At 48.5% G+C, this 24,268-nt stretch overlaps 1 protein-coding gene across 10 annotated transcripts in view; it reads right to left on the bottom strand.

Moving 5' to 3' along the window:
* The window catches only part of PPP1R12B (protein phosphatase 1 regulatory subunit 12B), a 109,179-nt gene that overhangs the window by 13,901 nt on the left and 71,010 nt on the right, over nucleotides 1–24,268 (bottom strand). For 9 of the 10 annotated variants that reach the window (XM_056511109.1, XM_056511114.1, XM_056511108.1 and 6 more), the window contains 4 exons: nucleotides 2,082–2,098; nucleotides 1,206–1,344; nucleotides 493–597; nucleotides 173–226 (listed from right to left, as the gene is read on the bottom strand). In XM_056511109.1, coding sequence (XP_056367084.1) covers nucleotides 173–226; nucleotides 493–597; nucleotides 1,206–1,344; nucleotides 2,082–2,098 — 315 coding nt within the window. Of the gene's footprint in view, nucleotides 1–172; nucleotides 227–492; nucleotides 598–1,205; nucleotides 1,345–2,081; nucleotides 2,099–11,568; nucleotides 12,251–24,268 lie in introns of those variants that run through there. The other variant, XM_056511117.1, reaches the window with a different exon arrangement.

The raw sequence follows: 24,268 nt of genomic DNA on the forward strand, positions 1-24,268 counted from the left end.
GGAGCAGCAGAGCCTCAGGCCCTGCAAAGGTCAGAACACAATTATCATTGTGCACTGCTCCTCAAGGCAAAAATACAACTTATCTTTTAATTAACACTTCCCTTCTAGAAATGACTGCCCTGCACAGCAGCACAAGGCACAGGCTGTGACTCAGAAGAAAGCAGACACGTACCCTCTTCTCCATCTCCAGCATGCTGGACCGGTCAGAAGTTTTCTCCTGTTTCTGCTATGGAAATTAAAAATAGAAAGTGATTAAACACAAGAGCACTCACAGGGTGCTGCACAAACGCCAAGACAATCCACAGATGCTCATGCTTGGGATGCAACAAGTGGGTTTACAGAATTACTCGTTTATTTCTGTCTCCCCTATGGCACCTTCCCTCCCAAGAACATCCTTCTAAGGAGCTTCCTCCCTTTCCCATTCTAGAACAAGTGTAGGTTTGTCATGGCCAATGCTCAGTTTCTCCAGTCAGGACCTGGATTTTCCCTTACCTGGGCTGCTTTTTCCAACTTTGCTTTGATATCAGCCAGCTCAAGCTGGGCTTCTTGCAGCTTTGACTTCAGCTTCTGATTTTCAGACAGGGCACTCTCATATAACTGAAATGCAAAACAAGAGCCAATTAACCAGGCTGCTCCTAGTTAATTAACCCCATCCCACCATGCTGCTCTGAGCAGATGTGTGCCCTCAGCACTGAGCTGAGGGGTGCACTTTGCTCCCACACATTAGGAGGAAAGAAGGGAAAACAAAACCAACTTGGGTACTTTACTTATGTTTCCATAACTCATGAATTAGAAATAATAAATCAGCTGTTGAATTTTCTAGGAAGTTTAAATACAGCCAAGAAGCAAAAAAGGGGAGAGTTTTAATTTAGGTAATTCTTTACTCACAGGGTGGTGAGGCCCTGGCACAGGCTGCTCAGAGAAGCTGTGGCTGCCCCATCCCTTGGAAGTGTCCAGGTCCAGGCTGGACAGGACTTGGAGCAAGCTGGGCTAGTGGGAGGTGTCCCTGCCCATGGCAGGGGTGGGATGGGATGAGCTTTAAGTCCCTTCCGACCCAAACCACTGGATTCTTTGGAACAGAGAAAATGGACATTGAAACGAACAAAGGAACATCCTTCTTCCCACTGATTCTTGGGGCTGGCTTCTGCAGCAAGAGGCAGGTTTGGTGCTGTGTGCAGTGACTCTACAAGTTTAAACAATCCTACTTTTTTGTAGTCCCTGCTGTCGTCGTCGGCGCGGCTGCCGAGGGCGCTGAGCCGGCTCTCCCTGCGGCCGTAGGCGCCGCAGCGGCCCGAGGCACGCTCCCCGTGGGGCTCACTGCTGCTGGGGTTTGCTGCCTCCAGCCTGGGACAGGAGAAAACAGCTCTGTGGGCTGGGCTCACCTGGAGCAGCCAGCACAGGGACGGGAGGCTGAGCTGGGGCTCACCCTCCTCAGCCTGGGGATGCCCAAACCCAAAACCCACCACAGCTTCAGCAACTGCAAAAATCCCAGGGGAGCAGCCAGCCTGCCATGGGCAGCTGTCACAGTGCAAGCTGGCTTCTTACTGGGCAACTGATTTAGTGATATATGGGAAAAGCAGCCTGCTGGGACAGGCACTCCTCCAGGGAATGGAGACAGGACAGATTCAGAACCAGACAGGGAACTGACCCAATGGGTCCTGCCTGGCTGCAGAGGCTGCTGGTCAGAGAGCTGGGCAGCCTGAACTTTGAACCAATCACAAGTGCTTGCTGAGGAACATTAAGAAGGGTATTTAAGGGGCAATTGGAACAATAAAGGGCTTTTTGTCACATGGATCACAGAGTGCTGTGTCTCTGTCCACTTCCAGGCAGTGACTTCCCATCAACCTCTCACCTGGTGGGAACCAGCTCCATTTCTAAGAGGGCATTGAGGTAAATAATTTGGGGAGTAAAGAACAGAAGCAAACTGGTGCTACAGGTGAGCTCAGGAAAGGACCAAATAGCCAGTACCACACTGGATTTGAAGCACAGGAAATCCTCAAAGCCATACAAGAACATGTTGCCAATAAATATTACACAGAAAAAAAAAAAAAAAAAAAAAAAGAAAAAAGGAAAATTCTTACCTGGAAAGTCTTTCATGCTGAAAGAAAAAAAAAAAAAAAAAAAAAAGAAAGAAAAAGGTAATTAATAATGAGAATTAAATGTTCAATTCAAAAACTGCAGAGCTTCAAGGCAGCAGTGAACATGGCAGTGGTGGGCTCAGTGATCTCAGAGGGCTTTTCCAACCTCAGTGACTCTGATTCCAGGATCTTACAGAACACTGGAGGAGGTGCTTAACTGAGACATCCCTGCCATTTGTCCAAAGAGAGACAAACATCTCCAGAGGCCACTGGGATCTCACACTGGAGACATAGCTTCAGCAGAAAACAGCTTCTTTCCAGCTCAGTTCTGCTCTGTCTTTGACCACAGCACCTTTGGAACCCTGTCCATGAGCTTCCAGCTGCACCTGCTCCATCAGTGCATTCCCTGCTGGCCCTGCCCTGTCCTCTCAAACATCCACCAAACATCCACTGGAATTCCAGCAGCACTGGCTGGCTCCCTGTGCTGCCCATGTAAGAGAGGAAGGAGGTGGTTGGCTCAGAGATGCCATCCCTGAGCTGGAAATTCCAAGGTCAGAGTGAGAAGGTGAAGGACAAAAACTCTTCTTCCTTCATTGCTGGGAAGAGAAGTTGGGAATGAACAGAGGGAAGGAATGAGGAGCAGAGACATCCCACGTGCACTTGGCTGAGCTGGTGCAAGAAGGGTCTTTTCCTTCCTGACCTTCCTGAAGGAAATTTCCTGGATTTCCTGAAGGGTTTGTGAGGGATGCTGACAAACTGCTGTACCCACTCCAGTCATTATCAACAAACACACAGGAGGCTTTTTTCTTTCCCTGTCAAATTTGGAGCAGCACTGCAGTTTTGCCCAGATTCCTTTATTTCCCTTGGGATCAAAATTCAGCTAAAAACATCAAAAGCCAGGGAAGCATCAAGTTGTGAAATTATCCTTCCAAAATCTAAAAGGGTCAGAGCACTGCAGGGCTGGGGTGGGGCTGGCTGTCCTGATTTGGAATCCAGCACGGCAGCCCCGGGGCTGCTGCCCAGACACCCAAGGGGCGACTTCTAAAGCAAAACTAAAAAGCACAGAGCACTGCAGCCACACTCACAGGCTTCTGGCAATGCTCAGGTCTCAGAGCTCTCACAGAGAGATCCCATCACCTTCCCTTCCATCCACCTCATGCTGGCAGCACGGGCAGGTGGTGCTGGGCTGTCAGCCCACTGTGCCAGCTCAGAGATGATCCAACCCAGGTGGGCTTGAAAATCATCAGGATCTGAGATGGGACCCAAGAAAAAGGGCAAAGAGCACCACAGAATCATGGAATCAAAGGATGGTTTGGGTTGGAAGGGAACTTACAGTTAATCTAATTCCTGCCATGGGCAGGGACATCTTCCACTGCCCCAGGCTGCTCTAAGCCCTGTCCAACCTGGCCCTGGACACGTCCAGAGACCCTCAAGGTGCTGCCACTGGTCAGTCTCAGGTCCCTCCCTGGGCACTGGCCATGGCTCCACCTGCCCAGAGGGCTGGGATGCTGCCTCGTGCCAGGAATACCATCCAGGACTGATTGTAAAAATGTACTCAGACTGTGGAGGGCAGAAGCCTTCCCTTAAAAACAGAAAATTTTGCAGCTGTTGGGAGCTCAGTGATTAAAACCAAATTCCTCATGGAAGATTTCAATAAAATGCAGCCCTGAGCTGCAGTGCCAAAAGGGGGATTGGCTGCTGCTCTTGCCAAGGCAGAAACTGCCCTAATTGCTTCCAATTGTGTTCTGTGGCTGAGGTTGGAGCCAGTGAAGGCACAACCGCCTACTATTTACATTTTTTCAGGAAAAAAGAAAAAAAAAAACAAACAAGGGGAAAAAAGAGAAAAAAATGCTTTGGGAACATTTTATGCTACTTTATCTCAAATTGGACAGTCTCAGGAAAATGTACACTATTTAAAAGAGTTGTCAAGGAATTTATTTTGCTCTGTTTCATCTGAGAAATCCTGATCAATAGCTATGATTAATTAACCACCATGTAACGAGACCCAGGGGCACAGCTCCAGCTCTGTCCTCCTTTAAGCAACAGGAACGTTTTAGAAACCCCTCAGATTTTATTCTTGTGCTGGCAAATATCCTCTTAATGATCTGTGTTTATTTTAGAAATGAAATGTAAAACAAAGCCAGCTGGTTTTGGGGTTCTTTCCCTTTCACAGGCAGAAGTCTCAAAGTTCCTGCAGTTCTGTAGCTCAGCTGCTCCTGATGAGCTCCAGTGCTGGGCCAGGCTGATGTTCCAAAGGACAACCTCTCCTGCTTAGCATGGGATGCCCTGAGCTGGAAGGGATCCATGAGGATTGAGCCCAACCCCTGGCCCTGCACAGACACCCCAACAATCCCACCCCGTGCATCCCTGGCTGTTCAAACTCTCCTGGAGCTCTGGCAGCCTCGGGGCTGTGCCCATTCCCTGGGGAGCCTGGGCAGTGCCAGCATCTCTGGGGGAAGAACCTTTCCCAAAATCCAGCCTGAGGCTGCCCTGGCACAGCTCCTGCCCTTCCCTCAGCTCCTGTCCCTGTCACAGAGAGCAGAGATCAGAGCTGCCCTCGGGAGGAGCTGCAGCCCCCAGTGGGGTCTGACCTCAGGTCAGGGTGAACAGACCAAGTGCCCTCAGCTGCTCCTCGTGTGGCCCCTCCGGACCCTTCCCTGTTTCCATGTCCCTCCTTTGGACACTCTCCAATAGCTTCAGATCCTTCTTATATTGAGGTGCCCAAAACTGCCCCTCAAACTTGGGGAGAGGCCATGCCAGGGCAGAGCAGGGCAGGAATCCTCCAGGAGCCAGTGCAGCCAGAGCCAGGAAGGAACAAAAGGCAGGAGGAGGCTGCCTGGGACACCTCAGACCATCCCCAGTGGGTACAATTCAGCTTGGTGTTCCCCTCCAGCTGTATTTGTCATTCCAGTCAGGAATGGCTGGGATCAAGTTTATGTTTTTCAGTGGGCACAGAATAATTCAGAGGTCTGGCTGAACTCTGCTTTTGAGAGTTATTTCCAGGTCATTGCCTCCCTCAGAAAGCTGCTCCTCTGACCTGAGAGCTGTGCTTTGTGCAGCATCCCTTAGCTGGAGTGGTGTGATGGATGTGCTGCTTCCAGCTCGAGCCTGCAGTCGTGCAAATGCAAGGATTCCAAACCCCTGGATATGATTAATAATCCAGTGCAGCCAAGCCACCTCCATGTAACCTCCAACTCCCCAAAGCCTGATGCAAAATATGTTTTCTCAAACTATAAATCAATAAACTTTGCTTAAGAAAAACTACTATTACTGAAGCATAACATTAAAAGCTTCTCCAAGATGGAATAGTGGCTTTGGCAGCTGGCTGCAGCAGATCCCATTGTTTTCAGTACAAACAGCATATATTTAATCAGAAATAAACATCCAGGGCTGTGAGAGACTGATGGCCACATCTCCTGCCATCCCAAACAAGCTGCAGTCAGATGCTGGTCTGTGCCATGTATGCCATGGCCAGCCTGTGGCTTTGTGCTCCAAAACTCTCTCATGGCCCATGGGCTTCCCAGCAGCTGCAGTTTATTCCCACTGTCTCTTGGGGATAAAACTCGCCTTGTAAAACATCAGGCTGGATTTTAATTTAGGAAAGGCCATAATTCTGAAACTCAGGGTTTGTTGCTCTTTTTTCCTTCTTTTCTAAGGGATCAAATTTTATTGGTGAAAAATTTAATTTTGCAAAGCGACGTGATCTTAGACAAAACTCTGACATGTGGAAATAAAAACCGAGCAGCCAAGTGACATGAGAGGAAAAGACTTCTACTCCTAAATTTCTTCCAGATGAGAATGTCATAGGTCTGCAGGAATCCCTTCTCTGCCCTGCAGAAACTCTGGCAGGATGTTCTCAGGTGTTTCATTCATTCTTGAACCAGCAGTGAGGGTGAGTTGGCCAACAGCCAACCCAGCAACTCTTCAGTCTGAAGTTCACTCCAAAATCCCGTGAACAGCTCCTGAGCCAGCAGCTACATTCCCACAACAGCACTGTGGGCACAGGCAGCACATGGCAGTGACACTGAATCATGGAATCACACAACTGTGAAGACTGGAAAACCCTCTAAGACCATCCAGACCAAATGTTACCCCAGCACTGCCAAGGTCACCACTGATTCATGTCCCCAGGTGTGACATCCACATGCTTTTTGGTGGCTCCATCTCTGCCCAGGGCAGCCTGAGCCAGTGCCTCACCACCTTTTCAGGGAAGAACCTGATCCAGCCTGATCCAATATCCCCAGTGACCCTTGAGGCCATTTCCTCTTGTCCTGTTGCTTGTTACCTGGGAGAAGAGAATGATCCCAGCCAGCAGTGCTGGGCTAAGGTTTGGACTCAGTGATCTTAGAGAGCTTTTCCAACTTTAATGGTTCCATGATTCTATGCACCACCTCCCATGAATAGCACAAGCAGAGCTGTCAGTACACAGGAAAATGGATGAACTGGGCTCTGTCTCTCTTCCAGCCCTATTTTTGATGATTTTGTGTTCATTTTATGAAAAACAGAACCCTAGTGGGCTCCTGCAGGGAAGCAGGCACTGGTTTCCAGCTCAGCAGGATGAAGTGGTTTGCTGCTCACAGAGGTTCCACCCCCTCTCCCCATCACTCCTGTGGCTGCTCATTCTCATCCTGCAGCACTTCCCCCTCTCTCTGTCCCTGGTTTTGTGGCTGCACCATTAACTGACCCAAATTAAGGGTATTGTCCTTCTCCCCCTCCTTCATCCCTTTTAAAGTTCCAGCTGCTCTCCTGGAACCTCGGGCTGCCCCTGACCTTGTGACCTCCTGCAGGGAGCTGTGGTTTCAGGGCTGAGCTGTCCCAAGGGACTGGGACAACTCTTACCCAGATTCTGCAAAGGCATCACCTCTGACCAGGCAGCTGAGGGTCAAACGGGGGCTTTAAATGAGAATGGAGTGTTACATCAGGTCCTTCCCAAACCATCCAGTACCACTCAGAGTCTTTAATAGTTACCAGACTCCCTGCTCCAGCTTTGGCTTGGATGGATTCTGCTGCTTGGGAGGGAGAAGAGCTGAAGGAACATCAGCCTCAGGGACAGAGGCTGTTCAGCCCACAGGTCACAGCACATGCCCTGACCCATCTTGTTTATACATCCAGAGACAGGAGCATCATCCAGCTACTGAGTCACAGCATGGAGCATCTCATGGGTGGTGCCCTGGGAATGACCACAAGTTCCTGACATGCTTCCAGATATGGACATTTACAGAGGAAAACTCAAAAAAACTCCAAGGACAAACAACATAGAAGGATTTAATGCTGATACCCCTCTGAGAAACACAAGGAATAACAAGATAAAACAAAGCAGGGTGCTGGAAAATGAAGATTAATTGCCTGAAACTTCAAGTTCCAGTATCCCACATTTTCTGTTGGCTGCTGGGAGAGAAGGGAATCATTTCCACAAACACTGCCTAACTAGTCAGCAATCCAGAAAAGACAGAAACTATCATGAAACAACTTATGTGATCCCATTTCAATTTATGCAGCATCACTTTTATCACAACCAAATGGGTCCAAGCCACTAAATGCAAACCCAGGAACGCAAAGGTTCCTGGAAAAATATTTTCATAACACTTTCTATTCTCTAACTAACACATTGGCAGTGGCAGCACAGCAAGTCAAATGATTCACAGAGGAAAACCCCATGTGAGAATAAACCTGTGACCAGGAATATCTGAAACAGATGGAACCTGTCACCAAAACACCACAGAGCAAAAACTGATCATCTGACAGATTTATATTCCAAACTAGAGGAAGGCTGTAATCCTATCAGGCATTTCTAACGACCTCCCAGCACTCTGGGACATTGACTTTTCACATGGGCAAGTGACAGGACAAGCGGGGGGATGGTTTTAAAGGAAGAGAGGAAAGATTTAGATCAGATAACAGGAAGAAATTCTTCCTGCCCCATCCCTGGCAGTGTCCAGGTCCAGGCTGGATGGGGCTTGGAGCAGCCTGGGACAGTGGAAGGTGTCCCTGCCCACAGTGGGGTGTGATGAGATGAGCTTTAAGGTCTTTCCAACCAAACCAAACATCAAGCATTAACACCAACCCTGTCAGTGTGATTTACCTGCTGAGCACCTGCAGCTCAGCCACTCACATTTTTGTGCATTAGCTTTTCTTTTTGCTGTAAGATTCTCTCTGCCTTCCCCATGTGTGCACATGACCACAGCCAGCCTTGGTGCATGTGCTGCCATGGCAATCAGGGCTCAGAGCACCACAGGCTCTGTGTGGGGCTCCTTTACACAGACCACGATTTGGGAACTGCTGCTTTTTATACTCCAGTATTACTATCAAGTGACTTGGTGAAAACATAGGGCCCATAAAAGGTGATGCTCCTGCATCCCATATTTCACCCAGCACAGCTCCTTCAGATGCTCCAATGAAAGGCAGAATAAAATAAATCAGTGCAGACCACTGCATACACTTAGAGCTTTATTGTACTTCCTATGAAAAATTGACTGGCCCAGCACTAATAGGAATAAAAAAAAAAATTCAGTCCTTGACTTCACTCTCACCCTTCCAATCCTGTCATTTATTTACTTAAATAAAACTGCACACAACAGGTTTCATGCCACTGGGTGCCTATTACATTTTTGGAAGTGCACATTATTTTTTTCAGGAGGAGAAACCCCAAGCTAAATCACTATGGTGCAAAACATGATGACAAGGTACCCACTGCCAAACACGTGAAACTTGTGCCAAACAACAGGATGGTCTGAACTGATTTCAGAGAGGGTTGAGTTTCCTTTTTTGAGAAATAGCCTCACTAAAGCAGCATTTCCCCTGGGGGATTGAACAGGATTTGGGCATTTTAGTTTGTGGAGGTGCTGGGGCTATGGCACAGGGACCAACAGCCCACTGCCACCACGAGCTCCTGTGCAGGGATATTCCCCCACTGGTGGATTGCATGAATTCACTGCAAAGCATCCCCTTCCCTACCTGTGCATCTGGGGACTTCCCAGCAATCAAAGCAAGGAAAACCCCAGGCAGTATTATCCTGACTTCCAAGCAGGAGCATTGCAAGCAGCAGTGCAAGTGCAGAGGGAATGCCATGGGAAACTGCTTGGAAATGACATTTAATGCACTTTGGCACTGACACCTCGATTTTGCTCTCCTGGTTCTCCAAGAGTTTTCTCCCTGTGTGCACCATGTGTGAGGCTCCTGTGTGTGCTCACACCCTGCTCAGCTGGGGATGTTCAGAGCACACAGCTCTGCTGCTATCAACAGACTGGATGGAAAGAGAAAAGCCTCCAAGATTTCTGCCTGGCTTCTGGAGGGTGGTGGCTCCTCGTGGCACAGGCCTGTCACTGTGGGCATGGGGGAGTGGGTGGGGAGGAATAAACAATACAGCAAACCCAGAGTAAACCAAACTCCCTGATTTCTCTTGCTTGTGGGAAAATTACATTGTCTTGGAGAAAGAGTTAACTCAAATCCTTATTTTAGCCTAAAGTCAATCCTTCCCTAATTAGCCTTTTAAGGCATGGGCTATTTCCATAACCCAGACAGCACCAGGGCTGTTTCCTACACTGACTGAGTCCATGCTGCTGCATTCCCCACCTGTTTTTTCCCTACAGATGCTGAGGAGTCACAGCTGGCACTGCCTCACCACTGCAAGGATTTCCATGTGCACAACCTCACTGCACAAGGAGCTCTTCTCCAGGCCCTCTCATTCCCACCTGGCACCTTTCTGTAACCACCTGAGAGCTCCCACCACCCTCTCCAGCACCATGGACCCCCAGGAGTCTGCAAATCTCAGTGTGGTGATGGACAGAGAAGTGAGCACCACCTCTACCCACCTGAGAGCTCCCACCACCCTCTCCAGCACCCATGGACCCCCAGGAGTCTGCAGCCCCCCATGGCTCTGGACAGACACCAGTCCCTCCAGTCAGTCTGCTCCAGGCACAGCTCAGGGCTCTTGTGAGATGTTTGTCACTCTCTCATATGCCCAGATGCATGAGAAGCAGAAATGAGTCAGTCTGAACATGTCTAGCCTTAAAAACTTGAGGTTTGAAAGAAATGGAACCATTTCCAGGATGCTGGAATGGTTCCCCACCTGTCATGAGGCTGGAGATCAACACTGTGGCTCTTTAGTGAGGAATGGGTAAGTGCAGTGGTTAAACTGATGAGGGAAGCCCATCCAAGCCCATGTGGGATAGTTTTAGATTATCTGAACCATCCCAAAGACACTCCAGCTGCAGAAGGAGGAAACCACCTGCTCCTGATTACAGTTAACAGCCCAGGGCAACCAGCAGCCACAGAAGCCTCAGGGCTGAAGTTCCCTAGGTCAGGAACTGTTTCCATTAATGCCACAGCAGTGGGTTAAAATTCAAATATTTCAGGCAATACTTTTTCCAGACCAAGATCTGTCCTTTCCAACAGAGCAGGCAATGCATATCTGATTTGAGCAAATACCAGTGCTGGAATTAATTTAATGCTCCTGGTGCCTGGAAAGGCTGACCTGGAACAGAGATTAGACAGAGCAAAAGGAATAAAATATGTATTTACTGAAAGGATGCACTTTGAGCAGTGCAAGAGCCCAGCCAGGGCTAATCCAAGATGGATCCTGGTCATGAGTCTTTTACACTTTTTTAAGTTTTGGTTCATTTACACATTGGGGTCAATTATCCCCAGGCTATGAAGTCTCAGCCCCTTGGCTTGCCCCCTTTCCCTCCCCACTGTTTCTGCTTTTTGGGCACTGCTTGTCCTTGATTCTCTGCCTAGGTAGGAATTTTTGTTTAATTACCCTGTGAAGAGAATTTACCAATACCTAATATGAAGTTTCAGAGTCACACACTAAGCAGCAGAGATTCTGAAAACTATAAAAGCTAAACCCCAAGGCATCACTCCCATCTAAAATTAGCATGGCTGTTAAAAACTAATTCCTCCAGGCTTTGACTACAGCATGATAATATTTCTTGGTGGTCCCATGACTCTGGAGCTATCAGCAGTACTGCTGGGAAGCATTCCCAACTTTCCAACACCTTGGGAGAGGAGGATACCAGTTCTGGTTTGGGGAGTACAGGTAACTACCTTGACTTGCCTCCTGCTACAGGTGGTTTTCTTCAATTTTTTTGTGGTGTTGAAATTATGAAACTACAGCACAGGTCAGCTCAGCCCCAGGGGTGAAAGCTGAGCAGAAACCTTGTTTCACCAACGATATCCAAGTGTTTATGGAAAAAGTGCAGTTTAACAAGCTGGTCAGGTTCTGCCTCGTTTTCATCCAGCAACAGCCATGGGAGATGTTCCATGACAGGGGAAACCACCATCCCAGCAATGCCCTGCACCACTAACACAGCTAATCCCAGTGCAGGGACTCTGGCAGCTGCTTAAAACCTGTTGCTGCAGAGGCACCATCCCAAGGTTCATTTAAACCACAGGCACAGATCTCCAAGGGTAAGACAACAAACAGCCAGCCCAGGGCTCTGCTCAGAGCACGTGCTGAGCAGGGAAACACAGAAAGGAAAAAGCTGCTTACTCTGAGAGTCTTTGCGATCGGGGAAGGAGAGGACGGGGGAGAGTCTGACTGAGCCTTCCTGCTGCGAGTGTACTCCTTGCTCCTGCTGTACAGGGACGACATGGCTGGGAAGCAGCACCACTCTCGCCCTCCTGTCGCTCTACGGTGCTGGGCAGCTCCTTCTTCCAAGGTCAGAACAAACTAATGAAACTGTTCACAGCTCTGGTCATTAAACCCTCCTGTTTAGGGTGTGTAATTTTAGGCATTAATCTGCTGCAGGAAGAGCTGAGGCTCCACAGTGTTTCTTGTCCGAGCAGAGGCAGAGGAGGTGTGGAGGAGTCGCTGCTCCGTGCGGGCGCTGCTCCGTGCCAGCCTCACTGCCGGGGCCCCGGCCCCGCTTCTCCCCAAAAGGACATTCCTCCTCGTCCCCACAACTGCAGGAGACACAAACTCCCAGCTCGAGGAGAGAGCTGGAAACTGGCTGGCTTTATCTAGACACGAAGCTTTTGCCAAAAAAAAGCTCCAAAAAGGAAAGGAAAAGCAAACCCTGCTTTGCTGCGGAGCGCGGCCGCGAGCTCTGCCCCGGCTCACGGAGCCGCACGTTTTAAGGGAAACACAAAAGCATAAATCAGGAACAAACGCTGCTTTGGAAAGGGGCAGTCCAGCTGAAGTTGGGTTTTGTTCCATCCTCCACCTCCTCCTCCTCCCCCTCCACCACCCTTACCCACGCACAGGCTTCTCCCGTCCCTCCCTCCCTCTGCTGCCTTCTGACATTCTGACATTCCAGATCCTGACTCGCTCCAAAAGGAATGCTGGAGGGCAGCCAGCAGCAGCGATTCACTTTCAGCTTGGGATTTGGGCTGCCAAATTGGGTTTGGGATTGGTTTTGGGATTTGGGCAGGGGAAAAATGAAAAAAACATGGAAAGGAGGAGAAGAGAAAATCCCTGCTAAGCTTCTGAGGACTGGTGGGCTGCGAGTGGGATGCTGGAGGTGAGCTGAGGCACTTTGCAGAGGCTGAACTCCAGGAGATGTGTGTGGCTGCAGCAGAGGGAGATGATTTAAAGGCCATGGAGCAGCTCATGCCATGAAAGGGAGGACACACTAGGGCAGCACAACAGGATTTTTGTTGTTTGCTCATAAGCCTGTTTGAGCTGTGGAAGGGCAGCACAGAGCTTGTGTAATGTACACTGGTTCAAGGGAGTGTTTTGGAACCAAGGAGGAGGGAGAGGAGCTTGGATGAAAGCACAGAGGGTGTGGAGAGCATGGACCTCTCCCAGACTGCCAGCTCTCTGCCAAGCTCTGCTGCTGGACAAGCTCACTGGAAGTGGCAAGATGGATCCCTGCAAAGGTGAGCATGTGTCACTCATGTGCTATTGAAACAGGACATGGGATGTTTGTTTGAAAAATGCCTCTAACAAGCTCACAGAACCACAGAGAATCACAGAATGGTTGGGGGTGGAAGGCACCTCTGGAGATCATCCAGTCCCATCTCCCTGTCAAGGCAGGGTCACTTAGAACAGGTGCCTGTCCTGCCACTGCACCAGCAGCATGTGTCCTGCTGCAGCTTCACACCTGCTAAATATCAAACATCTCCTACCAAGGCCAGGCTGGATGGGGCTTGCTGCAGTCTGGTCTAGTGGAAGATGTCCCTGCCTGTGGCAGTGGAGTGGAGTGAGATGAGCTTTAAGGTCTCTTCCAATTCTGACAATTCTGTGAAGTGTAGAAAATAGTGTCTATATAAAAATATTTTGAGTGTTATCCCACTTTGCATTGCTCTGGAATCTTGCCCCTTTTGCACCCTGCCTGGCACCTGAGTAATTTAACTGGCACAGAACTTGGGTCAGGGGCTTGGAACAGCAACTACAGTAATTCCTCCTGCCATGCAGCATCTTCACTTTCCAGAGGCAAAGCAGCATCACTGTGTAACAGGGAGAGCAGCAGACAGGGCTGCCAGATTTTCCTGCTCTAAGAAAGTTCCGGTGAGATCAGGTTTCTCTAGAGTTCTTCACAGGGAAGGAGGGGAGTAATCATCCACTGGCTGCAAAAGAGGGGAAAAGGGGTTTGGAGAGGCCTAACTCTGCCTGGTAATATCTCTGCACTCCCCTTTCAAGGTAAGGAAATGAAGTCCAGACACACAAGAAGCAGTGACAGGCACCCTGCTGCTCCAGGAGGCTGGGGCAGGACCTTGATCTTTCCAGCCTCCATCTGCTGCACTCATCACACACCTCTCCCTGTGCCTGGAGCCCAGCTCTGCTGTACAGCAAGGTAATTCAGATGCTTTACAGGCATATTTATAGACCCTGCACACAGGGCAATCCTTTCAACACCAGTCTCAGTTTCTGGAGTTTCAAAACAGTGTAAGTGAAACTGGGCAAACTGGCTGGTGGTGCACTGGAGTGTCCCAATCCCAGCTCCAGGGCTGACAAAGCCCAGCTTAGTCACCAAGGTGGAGCTACACAGCTCTAAATTGCAGTGGTTTGTTTCCCATTCCATCCAGTCACAAATAAACCACTCTCACATCCCTCCATGGTCATGTTTCTGCTGAGGAGGGGCAGGAAAGCTCCAAAATCAACATTCTGGTACAGAACTCACAGCCCAAATCCAAAATACAACCTGAGCCATACCTGACCCAGTGTATATCTCACACAGACTAACACAGCTTAGTGGCCACTAATTCATTTCAGAGAGAAGGAGAGGCTTGACTAGCCAGGACACAGAGAGCAGCAAGAGATCAAAATGGCAAAACACACCAGCTTTCAGCATGTCATTATTCCAACCAATGCCTGGTTTAGGGGTTTCTTCCTGCTGGTTTGTACAGTTCACTTTCAAGTAGTCCCCAGTGGGAACATGAAACATGACTCTCCTTCACAGGGCTGCTATTCCTCACAGCCTCAGCTCTGTCACATTCAAGGTGATTGCTCAGATTGACTGTTCCTGCCTATTCAGGAGATTCCTCAGTCAGAACCAGGCTGGTCCATGCTTTAGCTGTGGTGCTGTGGAATATTTAAACAGCTTTCAGACAGACATGCACAAAAATCATCTTCCACAAGCACTTCCACCACCACTGCACACAGTCCCCTGAGGCTGTCCAAAGCTGACTTTGTGCTCTGGCCTTTTTCTGGGGAAAATCACCTTAAGGTTTCTTCTCGCCTTGGACTATAGCAGCACAACTGTACCATAGTATTGTATCTTTCCCATATTTATATGAAAGAGTGTATTCCTCTAGTTAGAGCTGTGGTCTTGGCTATGATCACTCTTCACACACCTTTACCCAAAAACTGGCCAGGTTCTTCCCCCAGAGGTGCTGGCACTGCCCAGGGAATGGGCACAGCCCAAGGCTGCCAGAGCTCCAGGAGAGTTTGGACACAGCTCTTGGGGATGCACAGGGTGAGACTGTGCAGTGTCCTGGGCAGGGGTTGGACTTGATGGTCCTTGTGGGTCCCTTCCAGCTCAGCAGATTCTGCTACTTCCTTTTCCATCCAGATGTCTGTGCTCTCCCTTCCTTTGGTGATGACACCTATGTCTGTACTCCATTTTAAAAATCAGTTAGACAGGAGAATTCATATGCACAAAAATGATGTACCAGAAACAAGATAAAACCCTGAGAAAAATATTTGAGAGAAAAATACATACACCCTTTTTTCTGTATTGAAAATCTTCACCTACAGAACATGATGCTGGTAAAACAAATGTCATCAGCACTGCAACATTCCAACCTGCAGCAGACAAAAATGAGAAACAAATCTGGGAGTTAAAGCCAGAGCTGCAGTGATGCTCAGCCCATGGCACATTCCCTGAGTGCAGGGGAGGAGAAGCCCTCTTGGGAGACCAGAATTCTAATACAGCTTGAAGAATGAGAGTAGTTGGTATTTTTGGAACAAATTATCCCCAAACTATCTCTTGAAAGTCCTAGCTGTCAATTTTCACACCAGGTTTACCATATACCTCACTGAATTCCTTCCCATCTACCTGAGTTCTTTCATCTGCAGCCAAACCTCCCCAGTGTCCCAGCACAGACACAGCCCAGGGAGCACAATGGTGTCTGCAGCTGCACAGGGCTCAGCTGGGCAGAAAACACAAACTGGGCCCAGCAGCAGGACATGCTCAGCACTGAGACCTTCCCCCAGGGCCTCCCTCTGCTGCATTAATCACAGCCAGGGCCCCCTGCCCTGCACACAGCCCTGTGCTCACTTCTCATGACACCTCTCTGGAGAAATGGAATAAAATAATCTGGCAGCTGTTTCCAAGAGTCAGGCTACAAAATCATTATATATCTAGAAAATAATGTTTCTAGATATAAAGTAGTTCTGTAAAATATCCAGAAAAAAACAGAACCCTGGAATGGTTTGGGTTGGAAAGGACCTTAAAGCTCATCTTGCTCCAAGTCCTGCCTTGGGCAGAGTCACCTTCTAGCAGATTGCTCCAGCCTGGCCTTGAACACTTCCAGGGATGAGAGAAGCTGCTCATTCTGGTGCACAATGAGTGAATTTGGGGTCAGCAGCACCTCCACTTATCCCAGGGGAGGTGACCAAAAGCTAATCTTCAAAAGTGATCACAGAACTCAGAGAATCACAGTGTCACTAAGTCTGGAAAAGATCACAAGTCTTCTGACTTACTCTACGTTCTGGGTGGATTTTGTGGTTTCTTCCTGACAAGGATTTTCTGCTTTGGCTACAGGGATGCTTGCAGAGCAGGAGAAGGACAGGACTCCAGCTCAGGGGTTGATGGCACTGGTTAGTTGGTTGTTCTGTGTGTTAAATTGGTCTTTTTCCATCTAAAAAACATAGTGACTCAGCTCCACTCTTACCCTCTGCATTATTTATTAAGAGTCACATCCTCATGACACTAGGTAACCTGAGCAGGTAATTCTGACCAAGTATGTCTTTGTACAGTGAGAGAACTAAAAACTGGCTCCAAAATACAGACTTTTATTCCTGGGGTATAGCCATGGGCAGCTGAGGAGCTGCTGGATTACAGAAATTAAAATGCTATACAGCAAGTATAGCCAAGGAACTGCCTGTACACAGCTGTATAAACACATGTGTATTAATTCCTCTAGCAGAAACAAGGCCAACACCTATTACCTTTAAAAGAAGTTATTAAAACATTACTTGTACTCTAGTCTACAATTTGTACTTTTGTATTTCTGGGCACTTGATTTAGCTTATTTAATGGAACTTTGTATCTCAAGATTTAATAATTCAAATTATTATTATTATTATTATTATTATTATTATTACTACTACTGCTGCTGCTGCTATACAGCAACTGTACATGATATATAAGCCCTACTGTAAATAAATGAAATAAATCAACCTCAAGCTTTCCCAAGGTCAAATACAGCTTGCAGGGCTTATTTAGCACTGCAGAAGGCAGTCAGGGTTGTGCTGGACTGCAGGACTGGAGCAAAGCAACATGGTCAGGCAGTAGCTGTTCTGTAAATGGGATGTGCAGGCTATGCTGAAGTTTCCCATAAATGGAATCTGAACTGGAGGAGGGAACACTTCTATCTGCAGAGCACAGGCCAGGATTCCCAGGAGCAGCTCTGCCAGAGTGCCACACAGATGGGGAGGAGAAGGAAAGGGTCTTCCTCTCCTCCCAGACACACAGAGAGCAGCTGAGAGTCTGGAATTGCATCTATAGCATCATTCTTTTCCACTTTTTATTCCCATCTCCAAATTTATCACAAAAAAGCTGGAAGGACCATGCTTTAGGCATACCTGGATTAGCACTTAGCAGCACATGCAGATCATTTAGTGGAGCTGAGAATAGCACATTTTAAATATAAAATTTTGGAGTTATTTTCTTTTTCCTTTCTTATAAAAGCAAGAGTGGAGACAGTTCAAAAAGCAGGGAAACATCATTTTAGCACCTGCAAGTGCCCAATTCTGCATGCAGAAGAAGCATCTTCCAGCAGTTCTGTGGAGCAGAGGGGAGTTTTTGGAGGAAAAGGTGTCTTGGACACTCAAATCCAGCAGGTCCAGCAGGATGAGAAGCTGGGCTGTTCACTGACCCCTCTGGGGACATCCCTGACCTCAGAGGGGGAGACCTGGATCTAAAGTGAAGGCTGCAGAGAGGGAGACTGTTTCACTGTCTTGAGTTCATCATCATTTGAAAACAAAGCTCAGGACAAGCCCAGTAACCCAATTTACATCTGCACTTCTACAGCAAAGGGAACCTGAGACAGGGCCTGGAGGGGGCAGACAAACCCACAGTTTGGGAGTATCAAAGGCAGAAATGCTTCTGAGAGAGCCCACAGATGTTCATGTTCCCTCTCTGAATGTGCTATTAAACTGTATTTCATAGAATCACAGAATATCCTGAGCCAGAAGTGACCCACAGGGATCTTCCAGTGCAGCCCCTGCCCTGCCCAGACCCCCCAACAATCCCACCCTGAGCATCCCTGAGCACTGTCCAGACTCTCCTGGAGCTCTGGCAGCCTCGGGGCTGTGCCCATTCCCTGGGCAGTGCCAGCACCTCTTCCCCAAAATCCAGCCTGAGCCTGCCTGGCACAGGCTGATGGTGAGAGGTTACAGAAATGAGAGGCAACAGTGGCAATATCCAGAAACAACAAACCAGCACCACAAAAGGTTCCTGCTGAAAGAGACAGAGTAGCAGCTTTGCCAAATATAAATGTCTGTAAGATCACAGCCAGGATTCCATTCAGCCATGGGGACAACCCCTGAGGCACTGTCATGTCATAATCCTGGCCAGGTCTGCACACCAGAGACTGGGCTGGTGCCTATGGAGAGGGTGCCTCACACCCACCCAAAACCTGGCTCTGCTATCACACTGAGGCTTCTTTCTGAACTCACTACTGTGCTTTGTTCAAAAAAAGTATGACAATAAAATCACAGAATCACAGGATCAAAGACTCCTGGAAAAATCTTTGAGCCCAACTGTTCCCCCACCACTGCCATGTTCAGCACTAACCCATGTCCCCAGTGCCACATCCACATGGTTTTGAACACTCCCAGGGATGTGACTCCACCACTGCCCTGGACAGCTGTGCCAGGGCCCAACCACCCTCCAGAGAATAAATTTTTCCTGATAACCCACCTGAACCTCCCCTGTCTCAACTTGAGGCCATTCCCTCTCCTCCCATGCCTGTTCCTGGGAGCAGAGCCTGACCTGCCCCAGCTGCCCCCTCCTGTCAGGGGGTTGTGCAGAGCCAGGAGATCCCCCCTGAGCCTCCTGAACCCCCCCAGCTCCCTCAGCTGCTCCTCATCAGAACTGTGCTCCAGACTCTTCTCCAGCTCTGTTGCCCTTCTCTGGACAGGCCCCAGCAAATCCAGAGAGATGCTTTGCTCCATTCACCCACAAGTCCAGTATGAGCACTGCTCATGCAAAAAGCCCATTGATTTCATCCAGTTCCAGCCACTAAGGATAAGGAATGTTTTTCCAGGAGAAGCTGTCTGGCAGTTGCACTCAGCAAGCATTTCCTGACAGGTTCCCTGTGCCCACCCAGGTTTCTTACAAGGAGGAAGGCAGCAGCAATTTGCACAGCTATGAACAGGCCATGTTAGGGAAGCTGAGAAAGCAAACAGCCATACAAAACCCAGATGGAAACAGCTATTTCCAGCTAAGGGACTTTCCAGAAATTACGTAGAGAAGTAAGTATCTCAGGGCCTTACTCAGTCATGATCCATTCTCTCTCTATCTACATTCATCAGATTCCCTGTGCCCACCACAGCCACTGCATGGTAAAACCTGCCTATCAGCTCAGCTGTGCAAGGGAGTGGCTGACACAGCAATATTCCACTGGCCAGGAACATCTGTAACTCCACCACAGGACCTGTGCCATCCTACTGTGCTTCCCTCTCCATCTTCCTTATAGGTTCCCTGTAATGAGCAATGAAAATTAACTAGAGCAGGTGGGAAATTCCTGCCAGGAGGAGTTTTGCAGCTTAAGGATTCAACATCTTGACACAGCAAACAATGAAGCAGCTTCTGCCAAGTAATGTTACTTTTCATAGGGAAAGTCCATGTCCAAGAGCAAAAAACTAACAATGACTTTCCAAACATGAAGCTTTTTCTGAAGAGAAGCATGTGGGAGAATATAAACTCTGAACAAAAAGTGACCTTTTAAAGACACAAGGGACAAACAACATCACCACACTTACATCACAGCAACATACCATTTTCCTACAATGGTTGTTTCCAAATGACATTTTATTGCCAGAGAATTTGACTCCAATTTTCCAAACAGATTTAGATTACTCCTAAATTCTCTGCTAGCCATGAGGCAATACAGCTTCTGCTTTTTGTTCCTTCTGGACATGTCTGGTAGATAAATAATTTACTACATGAATGTGTGATGGACCAGCCTGCACAGGATGACAGGAGATGAGGACAATCAGCTTCATGGGAGCTTTGCCAGAGAGAAGCATCCCTGGAACATGCAGTCACAGAATGGTTTGGCTTGGAAGGGACCTCAAAGCTCAACTTTTTCCACCCCCTGCCATGGACAGGGACACCTTCCACTGTCCCAGCTGCTCCCAGCCCCATCCAGCCTGGCCTTGGACACTTCCAGGGATCCAGGGGCAGCCACAGCTGCTCTGGGCACCTGTGCCAGGGCCTCAGCACCCTCACAGCCAGGAATTCCTTCCCAATATCCCATCTAACCCTGCCCTCTGGCAGTGGATGCCATTCCCCCTTATCCTGCCATGCCCCAGTCCCTCTCCAGCTCTCCTGGAGCCCCTTTAGGTCCTGGAAGGGGCTCTGAGCTCTCCCTGGATCCTTCTCCTCTCCAGGTGAGCACCCCCAGCTCCCCCAGCCTGGCTCCAGAGCAGAGGGGCTCCAGCCCTCAGAGCTCCATGGGCTCCTCTGGACTCATTCCAGCAGCCCCAGGTCCTTCCTGTGCTGGGACCCCAGAGCTGGATGCAGATCCTCACACTGGGGAGCAGGGCCAGACAGCAGGGCCTGAGCACAGCACACCCCAATTGCAGGTGCTGCAGCCCCCTGCCACTGCCTCCAAGGCAGACACCTGTGTCACCACAGCACAGCCCCCCCAGACACCTACTGCTCTAGGCAGCAATTTTAATTCAGCAGATCAGATTTTTTGGAGGATGCCTTCAATGACATCCTCCCCCAGCCCACTGGATGACTGACACTGAGGTGTGATCATCAGCTCCCAGAGGGGCCCAGAACCTGCTCCAAGTACTTCAGCAGTCAGAGATACTTCTCCTTTCCATAGTTTTGAACATGTCACAAGGAGACAGATTTTGACAGTTTCCCACAAAAAGTGAAAGGATGCTCTGTTACATGTATTAGCACAACCATACACTGTTAACCTTTAAAAAGTCAAAAATCACAAACAATAGTGAGATTTATTCTGTCTCTGGAACATGGTCCAGGAGCAATGCTGCACACCTCAGGCCAGTGGGTCTGGGCTAACATTCACCCTGAAGTGAGTGCTCCCATGTCCTAGGAGTCAAGTATCATGGATCCTGCTGCCACCCTATCCATCACTGCTCCCAGCTCCTTCTGGGAAGAAAGCAAGAGAATCCCTTGCAATAGCTGCCATAGGTGCAGAGCAAAAGGAGCCCTGGGATGAACTGGGATCATCTGAACTGACTGCACAGGCCTCCCAGCAATGCCTCCAGCAGCCAAGGGAGCTGGGGGTGGCTGCTGCAGGGCCAACCCCAATCCCATGGCTGCAGGGGAATGACTTGCTGACAACTGAGAAAGATCAGCCACCTCAGACTGCACCACAAGTCTGACAGCAATCTACTAAACCAGATGCTAAAGCATAAAGTTACCTTAAATAGTTATGAGTTTGTGACCTTGGGAATCACTCCTGGAGGACTGGCTGTTCTGCTTCATCTTTCCAGGACTCACAGACTGGATTTTAGCTGGTTTTGTGTTACTCATCCCCATCCCTGCTTCACATTACACCTTCCTAATTCAGCAGCTTGGTAAGTTAGAGGAATTCACCTGAAGGCATTAAGCTGTAACTCAGCAGTCACATAACCCACTAGGATCACTTGGCTTTAGGCACAAACAATATTTTTTCCCAGAGCTGTAAATTGGTGCTCAGAGCTAGGCTGAGGAGTGAAGAGCTGTACCCACAGGGAGAGCAGCCACCCAGGCTGATGCCCTTCTCCTCACACTGGAGTTAAGAAAAATGAAGCACATCAGGCTGGAGAACTCACAAGGCAAATCCTCTGTGCAGATGTGAAGCATTTTTGTAGGAATATTTGCAGAATGAATTTTAATTTCTCTGCTGTCTGCCCCCTCCACCTCCCAGAGAATCCAGGGGATGCCCACCACATTCAAGCTCTATGGCAAAGCCTCAGCTCATGCTCTCTCCTGCAGCACTGCTGCTGTTTCATCCTGCTGCACATATTAGAGATCTCTCCTTGCAGCATACACAGCCCATTAGAGCAATTTGTTTATAAACAGCACTAGACAGAGCCAATCTCTCCCAGCCTTATGTTGCACAGAATTAAATGCTCTCTAATTTAACTGCCCGGTGCAAGTGACACCTGGTGCCACCTACAAGCCCTTGGACAGGAGCCAGATGGTTTCCCTCCCACATCACACCACACCCCTGCTAGAAATAAACACTCAAGGGTAAAACCAGGGAAAACACTCATATCCTTAATGCCCAGAAGGGACTCCAGGCCAGCAGCAGTGAAGCACAGGTTCAACACCAGCATACAGCACTGCTCAGATTGAAAGGATTTTAGTTCCTTATCAGCTGGCCAGAAGTTCACCTGTTTTGTTCCTTTTACTGGCCAACTTTCCCTTGTATCCCAGCAGAACAGCTCAGCTCTTGCAGACATACCTTACCATATTAGGGAATGTGAGTCCTGAACGTGGAGGACTCAGAGCCCTCCTGGCTCCCACACACCCACAGCACTGGGCTGGCCACAGGACACCAGCAACAGCTGGGGACCCCCAGGGTCCCAGTGCATCAGGACATTCACAAAACACTTAACAAAAGTTATTCCTGATCTTCTGGTTATTCATCACATCCATCTTTCACAAAAAGACAAACAACACAGTGACAAAAGCTGAAGTCTCTGTGGAAGGATAAAGTGGCACTAAAAGCAAAAATATAGGTGAAAAATAGGACACACTAAAATCAGGACTCCCAGGTCATAGCTCTGAATCAGCAGTAACATTAAGACATTGAGTTTGCATAAGGAATTTTCCAGTTCATTGGAACTCGTGGAATTAAGCTTAGAAATTCAGCCCTTCTGAAACAGAGATTTAATTTATATTGGTATCCAGTTGCATCTGGTGATTTCATGGTAACAGTACAAGTAGGCAGAACACTTATTTACAAACAAGAGGGAGCCTGGTTCATTCCATAAATCAAAAAGCAGGGAGACAGGAATGGAGCCTATTTAATCCACTTACTGCAGCTGTAATTCACAATCAAACGTTTCAGTGCTATTCCTCCATAAAACTTAATTCCATTAGTGTGTCTGGGGTTTATACTGGGCTATACAGACTGTCCTGAAAGCAGTTCATGACAAAAGACATTTTGTTTGATACTTTTACTACCCAGAAATTGTTATTTTACAAACACAACACTCAGTGTCTTACTCTGAATTTAAAGCTTTCCTTTGACAAACTCTCCCGTGGGTGAGGTACATCTGTAATGCTCCAGCAGAAAACTTCAAGGAGAAACAATCCTTTAAATGATTATAAACATTTTCTACTTGTTCTCTATGCTCTGTCATTTAAATATACTTTCCTTCCAGATTTCTTCCTAGCTGTTCCTGCTGTGCAATACCAATGGCAGAAGTTGCCCAGAGGAGCAGCTGTGGCTGCCCCACCCCTGGAAGTGTCCAAGGCAAAGCTGAATTTGGCTTGGAGCAACCTGGGACAGTGGGGGTGTCCCTGCCCATGACAAGGGGTGGGACTAGATGGGCTTTAAGGTCCCTTCACACCCAAAGCTGTCTGTAACAGATTCTATTGTTTTAAGTCACAGCCAAGTCAAAGCCAGCAGAGTCAGGGATAACAAAAACCTGCTCTGAAATGGACACTGGAACATTCTCTTTAGTCTTCATCATCATCCTCCAGCTGCTGCATCCCAGACAAGTCACTGATCCCTGGCCACACTGTCTCTGCTGCACTTGTCCTCACTGGCCTCATCAAGACTGGAATCCTCACTGGTATTCTGCAGTTGGTGGCTTGAGGGAACAGGGAAGGTTTCCCAGCTCCAGCCTCAGTCTGGGTCTAACATGAGCTTTCAGACTATCCCAGTTTTTATTTTCTGAGAAACAGAAACAAGACTGTGGCCAAGCTTTTCCCCTACCTCTAATTTGAGCTCAGGTCTCCCCAGACCACACAAAAACTCCTTCCTGTGCAGCTACTTCCCACTGGAATCACAGAAAAACCTCTCCTAGAGCTGCTTACCCAGAGGCTTTTTCCAGCAGAAGTCCTTGTACCCTTGAACATTTATTCCACAGTAAAACTTTGTCTGCTCTTCCAAGTTTCCACAGTGCACCCAGGCAGTCTGCATCCTAGGGAGGGAGGTGGGCTGGGAGCAGAACACAGGGAGGATCCTGACACATCCCACTATGAGACCTCTTAGCTGCCTAAACCTCAGCCAAAGTGTCTGGGCTGGCTTCCCACTCTGCTGCTCATGAGCTCAGCCAAAATAATTCATCCACTTCTGAGAATTAGAACAACATGTATTTGCTTTTTCCCCCCAAAAACTGCCTTTACCTTTGCTGTGCTAATCTCCAGCACTGCAGAGCTTGC

Source organism: Oenanthe melanoleuca, chromosome 26, assembly GCF_029582105.1.
Source record: "Oenanthe melanoleuca isolate GR-GAL-2019-014 chromosome 26, OMel1.0, whole genome shotgun sequence".
In the NCBI taxonomy this organism is placed as follows: domain Eukaryota; kingdom Metazoa; phylum Chordata; class Aves; order Passeriformes; family Muscicapidae; genus Oenanthe; species Oenanthe melanoleuca.